Source organism: Fundulus heteroclitus, chromosome 14 (assembly GCF_011125445.2).
Source record: "Fundulus heteroclitus isolate FHET01 chromosome 14, MU-UCD_Fhet_4.1, whole genome shotgun sequence".
Lineage (NCBI taxonomy): Eukaryota > Metazoa > Chordata > Actinopteri > Cyprinodontiformes > Fundulidae > Fundulus > Fundulus heteroclitus.
In genome coordinates this window covers 7,870,516-7,888,123 of record NC_046374.1, presented here as the reverse complement: position 1 = coordinate 7,888,123, position 17,608 = coordinate 7,870,516, and the positions used below count along the sequence as shown (strand labels likewise).

Sequence of the window (17,608 nt, the reverse complement as noted above, 5' to 3'; positions counted from 1 at the left end):
GTTCCACATTAAATCCCCCCAAAATATCTAAATGTGGTGGTTGCGACGTCATTTCTAAAGGTATCAATATTTCTGCAAGGCATTGTTTCAGCTGCTGACCCGAACCGGACGGTTTTCAGCTTGAATCTTCTCCTTTCAGCCAGTGACCGCAATATTGCTAAGCAACCAGGGGCAGGAAGACCTACAGCAGGCGAGAGGATGGCAGCACGGTGATTAATCCTGTTTAACTTTCACCTCTAGTTTCATGGAGTTTAGTTTGCACCTGGCTGGAAAACTTTGAGCCAGGGTTGAATATTTTCATTATTTAGCAAATGAGAAATCACAGCAACCACAACATTTCCCCTAATAACGTTAAGCTGGGGACAGCTTAAGTTTTTTTTTTTTTTTAGAGTTTTTAACAAAGAAAACCACATTCAATATAATATGGATTTCTCTCCCACCCCCCACCCCCCTAAAAAAAACTGTCCAGTTACCTGGAGGACATTATTTTTTCCAACTTCCAATGAGACTAAAAAGGGACATTCTACAGGTTTATGCTGCTCTGGTGAAAATAGTGATGTTTAGAATCAACATTTACTCTGCTAAAACTACAGGAATAGGCAAGGCAAGTTAATTTATAAAGTACATATCAGTAACAAGACGAATCAAAGTGCTGCACATGTACAAAAAGCAGAAGAAAGAAAAGCTTTACAGAGACAGAGGGAAACATTACTGATGAAAACACATTGCTTTGGAACAGCAGCAGCAGGTCAGATACAGTAGAAGACAAGCTGGACTACAAACTTCAACATTAACATTTAAAGGCAATTCTACATAAACAGGTTTTTAACCTTGATTTAAAAGAACTCAGGCTTTCAGCACTTTTACAGTTTTCTGGAAGTTTGTTCCAGATAAGTGGAGCATAGGAACTAAATGCTGCTTCTCTGTGTTTGGTTCTGGTTCTAGGTATGCAGAGCAGGCTGGAGCCAGAAGACCTTAGTGGTCTGGATGGCTGATACACTGATAACAAGTCTGTGATGTATTTAGGTGCTAAGCCATTCAGTGATGTATAGACTAACAGAAGTATTTTAAAGTCTATTCTCTGAGATACAGGGAGCCAGTGTAAGGACTTTAGAACTGGGGTGATGTGCTCTACTTTCTTAGTCTTAGTGAGGACGCGGGCAGCAGCGTTCTGGATCAGCTGCAGTGGTCGACATTTTTAGGCAAACCTGTGAAAACACCGTTGCAGTAATCAGTTCAACTAAAGAGAAAGACATTAGTCCTTTAATCCTGGAAATGTTTTTCAGGTGATAGAAGGCCGAACTTTTGATCGCTCCTCTATCGGTCCAAAAATTATTACTTCAGTTTTGTTTTTAGCTAATTGAAGAAAATGTTGGCATTTCTTCTAAGCAATGCATATCAGATGCTGATAATAACAATTCTTAGAGAGAAACAGGCAACAAGTGCCAGCAGCATCTTTACAACATTCTGCAGAGTTTGCTGATGATGCTCAGCATGATCCTCCAGTTGCAACACGGCAGACGGCCGGGCCCTGCAGAGGACAGTGAGGGGAGCTGAAGCGGTTCATGTCCAGGATCCGTTTCAAAAAGGGGGGGGGGGGGGGGGGTGCAAGCGAGACTTCTCACCCCCATCCTATAAGCTGTGATTTTATTTATTTGTATTGTCTGTGTATGTGATGATTTTTCACAATGATCTGTCACAGATCCCAGACAAACTCTCAGTTTGTTGTATGCTGTTATGTATTTAATGTCAAACTGTTTAGATTTAAAATCCTAATTAACTCAAATTATGCAGAGATTTACAAAAAAAACCCTCGACACTTCCATTATCCTAAACAAATCTGTAAAAATAGGTCATTTCCAAGGTCTGCAAAAAAGCAGAGGATGTTTTTCCACCAAAACCATTGACAGTTGTGCCAAACTACCTGGGAATGTAGAATAATAATTGTTAAGAACATTGCAAAGGCTCCAGCAAAAGAGATGCCCATTCAGTGGTAACTATAACAAGCGTAAAGCGACAGTAGGAAAACAGCAATAAAACATCTCATACACTTGTCACTGCAGGATCATTTGGTTGAAATTGTTCAGAGAACATGTGTCAACGCCGTTAAGAATCATACAAATCAGGCGTTAAAAGCAAAGGCAACACTTCAGCTCCAGGAAATGGAACGCTAGATAAAAGAGAGACGGGAGCAAAAAAATCAAGAACAAAGGCGTTTTGATGGTGACGGGGATCTGAGAAAGGACTCAGGAGTGTACATGCTGGCAGGAGAGATTCGGGTGAGTAAAGAGTAACAAGGAGGACGTAATGATGCGGTGATGCCGAGTACACAAGAGGGTAGCTGGGGACATCTAGTGACAGGTTCAGGTATCAGGAGACAGGAAAAATATGGCTCTTAGAGAACAGACAACTAAAAATAATACAAAACTGGCTTTATAATAACCACTTAAATGTTGGGCAGATAGAAGGTGCCAGCAGTCGCAGTGAATGATTACAATTAAAATTGAATAGAGGTATAAAATCAGGGCCTTTTTTACCTTGGTAATACAGTGCCTTGCAGATGCATTTATACCACTGCACTCTTCTACTCTTCTCTTCATGTGTTTTATTTGGAATGTATGTGACAGACCAACATAGCAGTACAATATTAATTTTGAGGAAGAAAAAACAAGATGCGTGCACATTTTCTACAGATGAAACTCTCAGACTGAATGGTGCATATGTCTTAAACCCACTTCTAACAGTCACCTCAGTGATTTCTGAAGGCAATTACTCTCACTGGATTTCATTTTACTCAGGGATATTAGACCCATCAGGTTTCATTTGATAAAAAAAATATATATATTTTAAGCCGTGTGATCAGTACGGCAGCGTCATGCTGAGGAGGGTCTTCATTAGGAACAGAGAAGCTGGTGAGGCATGATGGGAACATGGATGCAGGGCGTTCCTGGAGGAAAACCTGTTAGGGCCTAAAAAAAATACTGTGGCCGAGGGGTGCAAACGCACTGCAAACACATAAATGTGCTGCACACACACACAAAGTACTCCAAACACAAAAAATAGGCTAACAATCACCCAAGGCACATGCAAAGGGAAAATGCAGCAAAAGAGAAATGCTGCAATCACAGAAATTACACACACTAGGTGCAAACATGCCGCAAACACAAATGATGCTAACACACAAAACACATGCAAAAGCAAAATGATGCAAGCAGCCAAAACTACTGCAAGTTAAGAAAAGCTGCAAACTAGCTCTGCATAACTCAAGTGCTCCAGTCAACCACCAACCATGTCATCTGGGACCAGACTTGGGCTCATCGGCCTACAAGTGGTGGTGTTTGCAGCACGTTTGCACTTTGTTGGTCTAATTACCGTGATTGCAGCACTTCTCTTTTGCTCCATTTTCCTATTGCATGTGTTTTTTGTGCGTGTGTGTTGTGTGTTTTTTTTGCTTTTTTTAGCCTATTTTATGTGTTTGAAGTACTTTTTGTGTTAGCTGCGCATTTTTGTATTTGCAGTTTATTTGCACCTCTAAAATCTCTAAAATCTAAAATCACCTCTAAAATCTACCCCAAGCCTTTTTTGCTTGGGGGTAGATTTTTTTTTTTTTTTTTATCGCAAACATACATTTCAAGGTACTGTAAGGCTGCACTTTTTCCCTACTGTTATCTTATGAACTGTTCTTTGTCACTAGCAGTCATATCTAAACATTACTGTTTGCTTGTTTTTAACCAAAACTTGAAATCAGTTTATTTGTCCTTGACTTGAGTAGGGAAGTTTAAATGATCTGCCAATGGAATAAACTTTTTGCACTTAAAGTAGGAACAACACATCTCCACCATCTTAGTGCAAGTGCAGTATATCTAATTATCTTATTTTAGGGGTCAAAATACTCATTCCATTAACAAGAAATCTTTTTCACTTGTTCAAATCAAGGACAAATACACTCATTTCAAAAGTTACTTACTTCTAGTTCCATTTTTGCTGTGTTGGTAGGCTATTGACTTCACATTACATCACAGAAAAAATGGAAACTTCCCGAATGAGTTCACAGTGACCACTGTTTTTAATCTTTTAGATTTCCAGTGTCTGTGGAGCTGTGAATTGACATGAGAGAAAACCAAAAGCACCTTGAACGCTACAGGCAGCTATTCTAAAGACGTGCTCAATGGGGAGATGGGTTTATGGGATAAACCAGGAACTTCCAACAATTAATCAAACACACATTTTCAGACACCCATTCCCTTCACATGTGGATTCCCGTAACAGACGCTGAATTCACTGGAACAGACAGAGAGGTGATCCGAGATAGGGAGCAGAAAAGAGGAGGGGGGGTGGCTGGTGGGAAGGACGGGTGGAGGGGGATCAAGATCAAGCGGGATGCAGGGAGCGCACCGGCGGCGGGGGGAACAATGACTTGAAAGAGCCGAGCTGGAGATCATACAACGCACTGGCACATCTGAGGAGGCACAAAATATCCTGACCTCTCCCCACACACACACACACGCAACTACAGAGAAGCCATAAGAACAAATAGCCGCCAGCTACACACACACACACACACACACACACACACACACACACACACACAGACAGACAGACCGACAGGGGCAGGGCAACAAAAAGAAGCGAGTTGTGAGGCAAACATCCAGACACCAGCATCATCACAGCTCTGCCTACACACACTGACCTTTGCTGCTGCCGGAGACGGGAACGCACAATCAAGCACAAGCAGGAGTCGGAATCACATTCACTTGTTAGCTTCCTGTGACGGCTAAATGGAAGCTGCGAGATGCTGACGGCACACTGCTCAGTGAGAAACATTAGTGTATGGCTTCACTTCCCTTTCAGCTCTTTGCTAGCTTTCAAAAAAGTAGAATGAGCATCTTAATTGCATTTTGCATGAAAGCTATAGTTGGTAATCCTGTTCAGAAACACTTTTTGTTATATTGGGTGAAACGGTCCTTCCTGACAGGAGTCAATACATTATGTATTCAGAAAAAGGAGGTTAAAAATGTTGATCTGTGTGAGAGCTGCGGGCCTTTAAAAACTCTCACCAATCCCTGCTGTTCCGTCCGGATGGCAGGGATTGGTCAGAGTTTTGGTGCTGCTCTCACCCCCTCTGTCCCTCCAGTTCCAGGGGAATCTCCTTATCTAACCTTGCAGTTACACCTGATTTACTAATCAAGTGTCAGATTTTGTATTTATAAAAACATCAGGAAACATTGTATCCTTTTCCTGTCAATTCCCACCGCTATGTGCCAGACTGCCACCTAAAATCCTAATAAAATACATTCAAGTTTATGGCTGTAGTGTGACAAATGAAAAAAAAATGTTGCATGAATACTTCTGCAAGGCACTGTAATTAGAGAAAACAAGAGATGTAGGAATCAGGAAACTTAAGAATAAGAATGAACTGATCTGTTCAAATCGTATCCAGAGGAGGGATCGTATACAAGATGAAAGGAAATGAAGCGTTAAAAACAGGATAGAAAAGTGCTGTAGAACTGTAATGTTATATTTTTTGCAATTTCAAAAAAATCTCACGAAAATTGTGTAAAATTGTTAAATGTGAGTTTAATGTCCCTGTTAGGACGTCTGCAGACACGCACTGTCAACCCGCAGCATACAAATTTGCTGCTTTCATGCTCAAATCATTGCCCCCAGAACACCTAAACAGCGACAGCAGGTCTGACCTGTTTCGACCCGGTAACATCTCTGAGTTACTTTCAGCACTGCATGAGCGGAGCCCGGCAGCAGTCACATTAAGGCAGCCATGCCCGGCAGCAGTGGGTTGTTTTGGCTTTTTCTTTGCTACGTTTCAGAACAGATCGTCTTATTAAAGGCAAAAAACATAAAAGATGCCGTGTCAATACTTCCCTCCTCCACGCATTAACCTGCAATAATTATCTGCAGTATCTCACGTTTGCCAGAGCAACTGAGACAAATGAATGAGAGAAACTGGTTTAAAACAGACATATTACATTGAATATAACAAAGAATTGTATGGAATATACAAGTCTTTACCTTCTTTAAGGTAAATAAGAAGGTTGTTTTTTTAAGCCAAATTGATCCAGCTACTGTAAATGTTCTTAAACTAGCACCATCGCATGTTCTCAGTAACAACACTCACATGTCACTCTGAATCTTGAAAATTGGTGCTATTTCCCAGAGAACGGGTAGAGCATGTCATGACCTGAAATCACTTGAACTGTTCTAACAGAATACCTTTTTCTCCATTATAAGTATGCGGGGGGGGGGTGGAAGAAGGATGGATGAGAAAGATGTCGACCTCAGAACAGTAGAGTCCATAATAAAAAGGGACAGTCACATCTTGCAACAATCGTGCAGTCATTTAAAGGGCCATTTCAGCATCTTTAGTCACTAATGCCTCAGTTATCCTTTAAGAAACACTGAACTTCAAGAAATGTTAAAATAAGAGAGTCAAGGAGGCGTCTGAACTCATGGTGAATTTTCTCTTAACTACAGACACGGAACCAGAATTATACATACTAGCTTAAATATTCAAAACCAAATACATTTTGTTGGCATCGACAGGCTTCTGGCTTAACTCTGGCCAAAAAACAGTTTTAATGTGTGTGTGTGTGTGTGTGTGTGTGTGTGTGTGTGTGTGTGTGTGTGTGTGTGTGTGTGTGTGTGTGTGTGTATGTGTGTGTGTGTGTGTGTGTGTGTGTGTGTGTGTGTGTGTGTGTGTGTGTGTGTGTGTGTGTGTGTGTGTGTGTGTGTTTGGTGGTGAGGGCGTGACCTATTCAGTTTAAGAAGGCTAGAATCTGGTGGAATGCAGTGGACTGGCCATTGACAGCAAATCAGGCCCTGGGCATGATATCGCCACCACCATGCATCACAGTCAGTACAATGTCCCAGGTTGAGTCGTCGGAACATACTTCTGGTGTCTCCAAGTGAGATACTACAAATCTTTGTAGAAATTAAAGGTGTCAACTGTGGGGCGGTGGCTTCTATCTATTCTATCACACTATTTCAGTCCCTGATGATGGCAGGCCTGCTGGGATAGAGCTTTGTTGCCTCTTTGCTCCCGATGATTATTCTAACCCCCTCCTTTGATCTTTTTTTGGAACGGGGGTTGAACTGAGAAATGTCTGCAGCCGTCTATATCCAGTCAGGATCATTCCCCACCTTAGGCAGACAGCTTGTCGTAAACCAGTGACTAAAATAAGTTTCCTTCAGAGAACATTTGAAAACCCACTCCAATGGATAAGAGCCGACTGGTAGGCTTTGTCCCACAAAGTGAATACCAGTTTTTGATGACTAAATAAGACGTTCTGTATCCACGCACTGAGTCTACCCAGCTCATTTAGATTTCATGCAACTAAATTGCGAGGGGCTCAAAGAGACTTGGAGATGCAGCCTGCTTTATAGACACACTCTGAGCCTTCAGCTAAACTCACCGCATCCTCTCGAGATGCAAACACACGCATTCTGCTGCCAGTCTGCTTGCTCTGTGTGTTTAGTAAAACTCATCTGCGAGCCGTTAATTAGGACTGAAGGAGACTGCGGGCGGAGGAGCAGGAGATTCCTGCGATCCGTGTATGTGTGTGCGTGTGTTTGTGTGTGTGCGTGAAACTCTGCGGTGTTTACAGGAGGCCTGGCTCCACTCGAGCAGCGTATTCGAAACAAGTACTGGAACAAAGAGAAAACGAAAAAAGGGCTGCGGGGGAAAATATTGTTTTTGCACAGGAGCTAAGAGGAAGACACAAAGCGGGCAGACGAGGAAGCGGCTGGTGTATCTACCTCCGCCACACACACACACACACACACACACACACACACACACGGATGTGTTCAAAGGAAAGAGCACGTTGGCAGAGCCCTTATCTCTCTCTCCCTGCTCTCTTTTCTGAATTTCCCCTCAGGACGACTCGCAAATGTCAGTTTCCCTGGAGAATAAATGTGTGCACACGTGGCGCTGGAGTTTTAATGAAAGTCCGTTCGTGTAATCTTCGCCATACGTCTCGTTTGAGAACTCAAATGCAACACAAAGAAACAGATGAGAAGTCCCATTCCTGCTCCTACTCCAGCTGAGTGCTGACTCACTGCCCCCTTCGACATAACACACAACTTCTTGGCGGGGGGGGACGTCAAGGGCAGGGGGATGCACACACCCGCGCACATTCAGAGGTGACACTATCACAGACGAGGGTTATCATCTCACCCAATTACCTTCCTTCCATGTTTCCCAGAATGCGACTTCAGCTCAAAGTAATTGGCATTGGCCTGACCTGACACGGAGAAAACCTTGGAGAGGTGCTCTATCACGACCGGGGAGACAAATAACGATGTGCAAATGGTCCGCCCCGCTACACGGACGCGGAATGGCGTGGCGAGCGTGTCTGACCTTTGACCTTTGAAAAGAAACGGCATCTGGTAGTGACAGACAAGATGGAAGCAATCAACACTAAAATAGGAAACCAGAGATCAATGCTTCCTGCAAAACTGAGTATTTTAAAGATATATTCATAGGAATTACAATTTGTGGGGGGGGGGAAAGAAATATATATATATATATATATATATATATATATATATAATAGAATATAAGTATAGATATATAATATATATAAGATATAGAATATAAAGAAAGAAAGAAAGAAAGAAAATTGTTTGGCATTAAAAGCAGAAACAAGAGAGGTGGGACAGTTTTGGAAATTGGAAGGAAACACAAAGAGGGAATGTAGTAAGAGCACGGGGAAGAAAGAAAGGAAAAACATATCAAAAGATGAATGAAGGACATCGCTTTAAGTAATAAATAAAATGCAGAAGTTTTTAATATTTTTCTATATTCTTATTTTCTTTAACCATGATAATCCAGATTCAGAAAGTACTGAAACCAAATTCAAGACCTGTCCAGACTGCCCAGAAACTGTTCACAGCGACAGGGAGACCGCTTGGACTCCTGCAGCTCCCACAGAGAGCCGCTGAAACCCACTCCATAAAAATGACCATCTTTAAAGCGAAGTGAAAAGTTCATAAAACACGGGAGAATTTTCACAATTTACCCAGAACAACGTTGAATTATTATCCTATTTCTCATACAGAAAACCAGAGTAAAACTTCAAACACTCCAGCAAACTGGTCTGGAGGAAAACATCTTTAGCAGGAAAAAAATTAGTGTTTACCGATAACTGTAGTTGTATGTATGCACTCGTGTGTGTATATATATATATATATATATATATATATATATATTGAGAGGCAAATGATTAAAAAAAAAGCTTGTTTTATTGCCGGATCACCAGTTCATATTGTTATGTGTCACTGTGCAAGAGTGGAACCTGTATATGCCGTTGACTTTATTTGACAAGTACCTACTGATCTTAGATGAAAAACCAAGTCCCAATCAGACCATTACAAGTTACATTTCGTATATTTCTGTGTGTTGTTTCCAAGAAAGTTCCAATAAAAGTTTCATGTATTATTATTAGTAATAGCAGTAGCAGTAGTAGTAATAGTATCAATAATAATTATCTATTATTTGTATCGTAGTGTCATATTTAAATTTCATTCATGTCTGTTTGATTTTGTCCTGTTGTGTTTGTTTGGATATAATTTATGTTAATATAACTGAATTCCCCAAAACATACAAAGCTGGCCTTAGTCATACATTTTTGGGGGGATTTTCTTTCTTCTGTTTGTCTCTCAGCCTGTGAACCATGATTCCTCACAATTCCTCAGTTTCAGAATCGAAAGCGTAGGCCGTCTACATTCACTGTTAAATTTAAAGCCCATAATAAGTGTGCATTATGTCTCTTATAGTTCCCCTCTAAAGCAGGAGTATGCAGTGGAACATCTGGGCCGTCCCACCGCAGAAGAAAGCCAGGACCTGACTGGTCATCATTTGCTCAAAGAAAGAAAAAAAACAATAACTAAATTCCTTACAAAGCCAGCGCAGTGCTCGCAGAATGTGGGCTTCACATAGGTGGCCTCTGTGAAGGTGTGGATGAAGCCCATCTTGCAGTTTAGCAGAGAACTGGCTTTCATGAAGTAGTCGATCATCTCATCCCTGCTGATCTTCCCGTCTCTGCAAAGAAAGACCCGGGTTGCAAACACACGCGGATGTTGCCAATTTCATAATGTGTGTTGAAGCACGGACGGACGCTCACTGGTTCTTGTCCAGCTCTCCAAACTTGCTCAGGTAAGGGAAATTGTTCCTGATTGCTTCAAACTCATCCCTGGAGATGTGGCCGTCGCCATCCGTGTCAAAATTCTTGAAGACGCTCTGCAGGCAAAACAGATATATCTTGCATCAAATTCCCGAAAGAGATTAAAATGTTTTCCAACAAGTAGTTTGGCAACTAAAAATTTAAGGAAAAGATGCAAGAAAATGATTAAAAAAAAAAATGGAATAGGGGTCATCATCATCACTGAACATTCATTTATTTATAAAGCCGCTTCATAAACCAAAAGGCAACCAAACTGATGTACAGATGAATAAGGAATTAATTAGAAAATAAAAATAAAAATAATTGAAAGCAATGACCAACGACATTCAAGGTTGACAATATAACCAGCAACAACAGCAGTAAACACAAAGAAGAAACAAGGACTGGCCTCATGGCTGTGCTGTCTGGAATTAAATGGCAGTTTAAAAAGATGACTTTTTAAAAGAGATTTTAAAATCTCTTTTTCTGACCTTACAGACAAAGGGAGACTGGTCCAGAGCCAAAGAGATGCAGCTAAAAAGGCCAGAGGTCAACGGTGGATGATTGGATGGAAAAGCTCTTTAAGGTAAAGAGGCGCCAGACCATTGAGGCAATTGACAACTAAAAGTGTCATTTTTGAAACAATTCTAAAAGAAACGGGCGGCCAGTGGAGGGAATACACAATCAGAGCGATACGTTTGTATCGTCCTGTAACTTCTATTTTTCTTTCTTCAAAATAAGAGTCTCAAACAGCTCGCCGAAGTTAAATCCCGTACATTCACATAATAAAATGACTTTTCTTTAGTCATGTAACTAGAACACTATTCTGAGAAATTCTTTTTGTAGAGCAAAACCGCCCTGGCACATGTAGGCAGCCAGTTTATGGCCTGCCTGAAATGATGCAACAGGAAACGAGAAAAAATTAAAATAAAAGATAAGATAAAAAGCCCTTTCCACCTTTATTAATGTGACGATTGAACTGAAAAGAGAACTCATTTTTGAAAGGCACATTTAGAAAAAAATTAAAAAAGGTTTTTAATATCTTTGCTGCGTAAGTCGCTGCATCCTTAACACAAATATTTTGTTGAACCACTTTTGGAAAATTCAGCGTTGAAATGACCAGAACCCGACAAAGTCCATGCAGGCATCAACTGGACAGCACGTCAGCAGAAAACTTCAACGTGATGGGAAATATTGTTGCATTTTTATTGATATTTCATGCAACAAGATCTTGCTACACCCTAAAAATGTGATGTAAGTAGGGGATATTAATGGAGATGTATAGCCCTAAAAGGCAACGTTATATTAGTCCAGCTAACTGGGGCCGGGTGCTTTGCAGTTTATCTTTTCAATTTTGAATTTTATCTCCCTTGGTTTGCTGTTTTAATCCCTCGGTTGCATCTTAAAGGGGTTCTGACTGCAGTGTTTTTCACATCAAGTCAAAGAAAACCCCTGGCAACGACAACCGGGGCCACAATTCTAGGGGAAAACACTGTAATAACTGCACGCAGACACGAGCAGTCGAGGCAGGAAGCTGGCACTGGCACGCCAGTAAGCCAGCAGCACCTATTTATAGCTCGACAACACAAGAAACCAAAACACCTTCCGCAGCAAACCGCAGCTCATGTGCATAGAGCTTAAAGATTACAGTTGGGGACGAATTTAAAGAAACACGGGGCTCAATTAGCACAGTGATGCAGCCTAACATGGCATTTGTGCGTGCATTTTTTTTTTCTGGGTCTAAATAAATGACAATGCACCAGTTTTATGGGCCCCGCCAGTTCATTCCAGCCATGGTCGATGCGGCCTAATGGGACAGTAAAAAGTCAGCATGAGGTTGCAGGCAGAGGCAATATTCCACCAGAAAAAACGCTGTTTGTGTTATTCTGGAGTATTTGCACATAAACAGGGCTTGAACATGGGTAGTTAATACAGTTGCATCGCAAATCCTTCCTTGTCCGTTAGCAAATTAGGTATATTGTCAAAACCCACACTGTTTGCAATAAATGGGTCAAACAAGAGCGAGTTAAATAACGCTGAACGTGGTTTCTCAGAATAAACACGTCACTTTCAGCGTCCACTGCTGTCTCGATATTATTCAGCCCTTCGTGGCAAGCGGATTTAGTACTTGGTGCTTCTCCATTTTGCTCTTCTGACCATGTTTCACAGTTAGACAGCAGCTTCCTAAGGAATCGTAGCTCATACTGCATGCAGAATAGCCTTCCGTTATTTCATCTCCAGTTGGTATTGGTTGAGAGGCAGAAAACACCCTGGATACGTTGTCAGTCCATCGCAGGGCGACACAGACACATGCACGCACCAAAGGGCCAGCTGGAGAGACCAGTGAACCCAACAGTCCTGTTCTGGGACTGTGGGAGGAAGCCGAAGTACCCGGAGAGAACCCGTGCGTGCACAAGGGAGGACATGCAAACTCCATGCAGAGAGACCCCAGGCCAGGGTTTGAACCCAGGACCCTCTTGCTGCAAGGAAACAGTGCTACCAACAGTGTGACTCTGCAGCCCCTTTCTTTTCTTTTTTTTTTAAATAAATGCTAGTGCTGCTAGCATTTATTTTCAGCCCTCCTGAGTCAAAAATTTTAGAACCATCAACTCTCTGGAATTATCATAAAGCTAAAGATTATTTCCAGGTATGTCCCTGCCAGCTTTGTACATCAGACGAATGTTTTTGCCAGTCCTCCTTTGTGAAATAGCTCAAGCCCAGTCAGGATGGGCAGCATCTGCAAACACTGTGATCATATTTAGCCAATCCTATTACGGACCTTGACTGGGCCATTCTCATAAGAGTATGCTCTGGATTTTTCGGATCATTGTCCGGCTGTAAGGTGAGCCTCCGACCCAGTCTCAAGTCTCTTGCAGCTTTTAACAGCTGTTCTACCAGGATTATGCTGCATTTAGGTCGATCCATTTTCCTATCGGACCTGACCGGCTTCCCTGCCTCTGCTGAAGCATTCTCCGCCACCAACACGTCTCTCTGTGGCTTGATGCTGGGTTCACAGTCAAAAGGATTTTGCGTGTAAGGTAAAAGTTACATTTTCGTCTCACCCGACCATACTCAGAGCTTTGTCGCCTCGTGGCAAACTGCTGATAGCATTTACAGTATATTGGCTTTCTTTGAACAATGTTTTAGTTTGCTCTGTTAGCGACTAGATTTATGATCCACAAGTAATATTTGTCCTAACACTGTGTGTTATCATTTATTCACAAATAGATATTCACTGGAATACATCAGCTGTTTATAATGAAAAAAATCCAATATTATTTTTAAAGGATTTAAGCTTTACAAGCCTCACATCTCTATCATAACATAACATTAATCCACACTTTCACCACTCTGGCCAAGATGAAACAGCCCTTCTGTGGAGGACAAGAGCAGATAATAACTCATCCCCGTTGTTCTGGCCCCTCACAGGTCCCGAGGGTCAGACCGGACCCTGAGAGACCACTGGAAAGGCTCAGAGGAAACTCACCTCCACCATCTTCTCTATGTGGTTCTTAATGATCGTCGGGTCAGCGTTGGGCTTCACGGACACGGCCCACTCATCAATCATAGAGGGCTTAGGTTCAGGCGCAGGGGCAGGGCTGGAGTTCTGCTGCATAATGAAGAAACAAAGTATCATGACTTCAAGGGTAAACCAAGGAAGCTGATGGACAAAGAAAACAGTCTAGGCAGAATGAAAAAATCTCTTTTAGGCACTAACATTCTATTATATAATATGAACATAGAACAACTCCAGATCTATTCCAAAACAAGTAATTATGTCTTTTTAGATGCACCATCCTTTTATATTTAAGGATCTTGATTAATGTAAAGTAGGGATAGAACGATTCATGAAGGAAAATTAATGCCGATTTGCAGAAGAAATGCAGCCAGGTCAGTCAGAGAACGAGGAAGGAATAAAAGCCAGAGTCAAATGAGACGCTAGGGGCATCATTTTGGATTTTTTTGCTTCCTATAGTAATGACGATAAGAAATCGTTACACATGCAAAACTAAATATGAGCAATATTCACTAACAAAATGACCATTTCCCATATCTAAATTGGTTGTGCTCTATCCCTTTTTACTGATTACATTCCACAAAAACTCTTTCAAGATACAGGCAGTTATGAGGAGCTTAAAAATGTCCGATACTTCACATTACGGTAGGCCTACATTAGAAAAACATAAATAAGTTCAAAATTGTCATTGAAACACTGAAATCGTTTGCAGTTAACCCATATTTTCCTCCCTTGTTTTTGGTTTTCCTGTCAAGTTTAGCAACTCGGTGTCAATCAAATGCATCAGGTTTGGGCCCACACATTTAAAACTGCAGCATACTCAATTTGATCACCAGCTAAAGCCAGAAGCCCCAGATATATTTGGACATGTCAAAACATTCCTTGTCATGTATAGTGCACATCTGTGTCACAGCTACAGAATCAGTGCAAGTGCAAAATATAGCGGCGTTAAGCCAATATTAACACAACTTAATGTCACCCCATGCCTAGGCACATGGTTCACCCAGATCGGCATGCTGGACGCATGAAAATGTTAGTGAATCTGACGGCAGGACCAACTTTCTGATTGATTTTGGCATATAATCATGGACCATGGTGGGAATTTTGATTTCAAGGGTGTTGGTGTGTGGATTATAACAAAGAAAATAAATAAATAAAACAAGATGGCAGAAGAAGCATACCCAGTCATGATGCAGCACAACACTGTAAACCAAGGATCTTGAACACCAATTCTCAAGGGCCAGTGTCCAGTAACTTTTACATGTGTCTCTTCTTCAACAGACCTGAGTCAAATAATTTGGGGTCTTATTTATAAAACATTGCATGAAATCCATACTAAAAGTGTACGTACGACCCCTCCCCCCTCCCTGAAAAAAACAGCATACACAAAAAATAATTCTCATTTGTGAAACCATGCGGACGCACACCAGCACGCATATTTCCTTTATAGATCACTGATCCTGTTCAGGCTGTGCGTTCAGATCAACATTCAGAGGAGGGAGGGAGACCAGGAGGAATTAGTGGTTTCCCCCACAATGATACCACCCCCACCCAAAAAAGTACCACTGCAAGGTGAATTTTAGGAAGAGGATGGACACCGTGCTGCATGGGTGTGAGCGGTAGGTAAATCTTTTCCACACTCTGGAGGTTGGAGAGCTGCCTTTCAGCACCTGGGTGGGACGTATAACCACTTTCCCCAGTAGGTAATAGCAGAATGCAATGCTCAGAGTCTGAGCGGCATAGTGGCCAGTCATCATCGTTGGACAGGAAATATTTGATGACAGCAGGACCAGCATTACGCACGAGTGTTATTGACCGTTTACAGCAATTAAAGTAACTGTTACACACCTTGCCACAATAATCTGTTAATCTGTGTAACACACCACTCTGGTGCGCATCAGGGAGAGGAATTATGGGCCTTTTTTGTTTATTTAAAAGGTTTTGTGTAGTCATATGTCACCAGTGTAAACATGAATAACACTGTACTTTTGAATATTTATGATAAAGTCAATCCGTGATTAAAGTCTGATATGGAGTGAAAGTGAACGTCCGAGAGGAATCACCATGCAGTCTGGCTGCAATTCTCTACTTTACAATCTATGTTGCCAATTTCCCCCGTCTCTAAATGAGTGTACGCATGGGTCAGAGTTGTGGTGAGGACCGCACATTTTCCCGTCAAGTTTTTTTTTTTTTTTTTTTTATAAATCACATCTTTAGAGTGACGTACGCAAGTTTCCATTTTGTGTACATACCAAGCTTTATAAATGAGACCCCAGGTGAGAACTTGACTGCATACTGAGGAGGTAGTTCAGCCATATGACGCAGGTGTGACGGACCAGGGGCACGTCTCAAAGTTACAGGACTGAGAGGACTGCAACTGAAGATGTTTGCAGTAAACTCTACAGCTTTGATCCCACTAAATATCCACTTCTCAGAATTAGAATTTATCAGAGCCATCTCTCATTCATTCTATTATGATTTAACTAAGTTCATTTAGTATGTCATCTATCTTACCTGGCAACACAGGAAATGGTGGTAGCAGCTTTACCGGCTTTTTCACCATGTGGTGACAAATGAAAACATGTTTCATTGTTCCTCCTTGCTTGTTGAGAACACTTTGGTTTTAGCATGTAAAGCATGAATGCATGGCTCTTAAAATATAAGCCTACCTGTTGTGTTCATTTAGCTTGTTGTGGTTTTATTGCTGCAAACGCTAACAGAGCAGTGATGGTTGCAATTTCATATATTGTGCTATATATCACATCGTGACAAACATGGTATGTATGGCACATTATTAAAGCTGCGTATTATAGCGCATAAACTCACTGGCCGCTTACCTGGTTTAACCTGTTTAACTGCACATGGCAAATTACACAATCGCATCGCAGCAACTCAATGCATTTAGGAATCTGAAGGCGGCGAAGACAACTTGCTTAAGGTCAAACCAAGCATGAGATTGGGGAATGAAAGGAGATCTAAAGGAGCCGGTGGCTATTCTGAGGATTTCAGAAATTCTAGGATTCTAGGATTTACAAGCACAACGGTTTCTCTAAGGCTTGCAGAGAACAGCATGAAAAGGAAAAGATATCCACTGAGTGAACAAAAATACCTTGATGATGTCAGAGGAGAAGAGGCAGACTGGTTTGAACTGATAGCTAGAAAGCCAACCATAGCTTAAATAACCACTTGTTACTGCCATGGTATGTGCAACACCTTGGACCCTAAAGTAGACAGGGCCACACCGGGTTGCAATAAGAACAGAAAACTGAGGCAATGAATCAAACGTGCTAACCCAAAATAGGAAAATAACATCTGATGGGTGTCAGGTTCAACTGTGGTATTCAGATGCAAAGGTGCGAATTTACTCTCAACACCATAATAAAGTAGAGATCCATCCTGTGTTGGGTCAACAGTTCAGGCTGGCGGAGGTGGTGTAATGGTGTGGGGAATATGTTTTGGCACACTTTGCCCCCCTCAGTACTAACTCAGGATCGTACAAATGGCACAGCCAACCTGATTGTTGTTGCTGACCATCTGCATCCCTTTGTCTGTGCCACGTAGAATTAAGACATGTCTGAAGGCGAGGTAGTAGCAGAGAGAATCTAAGCAAGTGGCCGGTATTTTTGCTGCCTTACAGCTGGTTTGCGTGGTTCTCTCTGTAGAGACATCTGGTAGATCTCCTCCTCAGTGTGGTACTGGTCCAGCGATACCTGCAGAGAAAGCATGTATGAGCAAGGTCTGAAAACTAATAATATATATATATACTTATACAATCTCTGCTTCCTAAAAACTGCTCTGAAATATATAATATATTGATTTTTTTGCAGTTTAAAAATGTCAGTCTTTTAAAACTACTTCAGCCTGAAACACTGATGTCAAATGTTAATTGAATGTTTGGACCCTTGAATTCTTT

At 41.6% G+C, this 17,608-nt stretch overlaps 1 protein-coding gene across 2 annotated transcripts in view; it reads right to left on the bottom strand.

Moving 5' to 3' along the window:
• LOC105925570 (RAS guanyl-releasing protein 2) overlaps positions 1 to 17,608 on the bottom strand; it is an 81,299-nt gene that overhangs the window by 17,195 nt on the left and 46,496 nt on the right. For both annotated transcript variants that reach the window (XM_012861495.3, XM_021315882.2), the window contains exons 10-13: positions 17,331 to 17,405; positions 13,666 to 13,788; positions 10,140 to 10,255; positions 9,916 to 10,057 (exon numbers count right to left, since the gene is read on the bottom strand). In XM_012861495.3, coding sequence (XP_012716949.2) covers positions 9,916 to 10,057; positions 10,140 to 10,255; positions 13,666 to 13,788; positions 17,331 to 17,405 — 456 coding nt within the window. The remainder of the gene's footprint in view (positions 1 to 9,915; positions 10,058 to 10,139; positions 10,256 to 13,665; positions 13,789 to 17,330; positions 17,406 to 17,608) is intronic.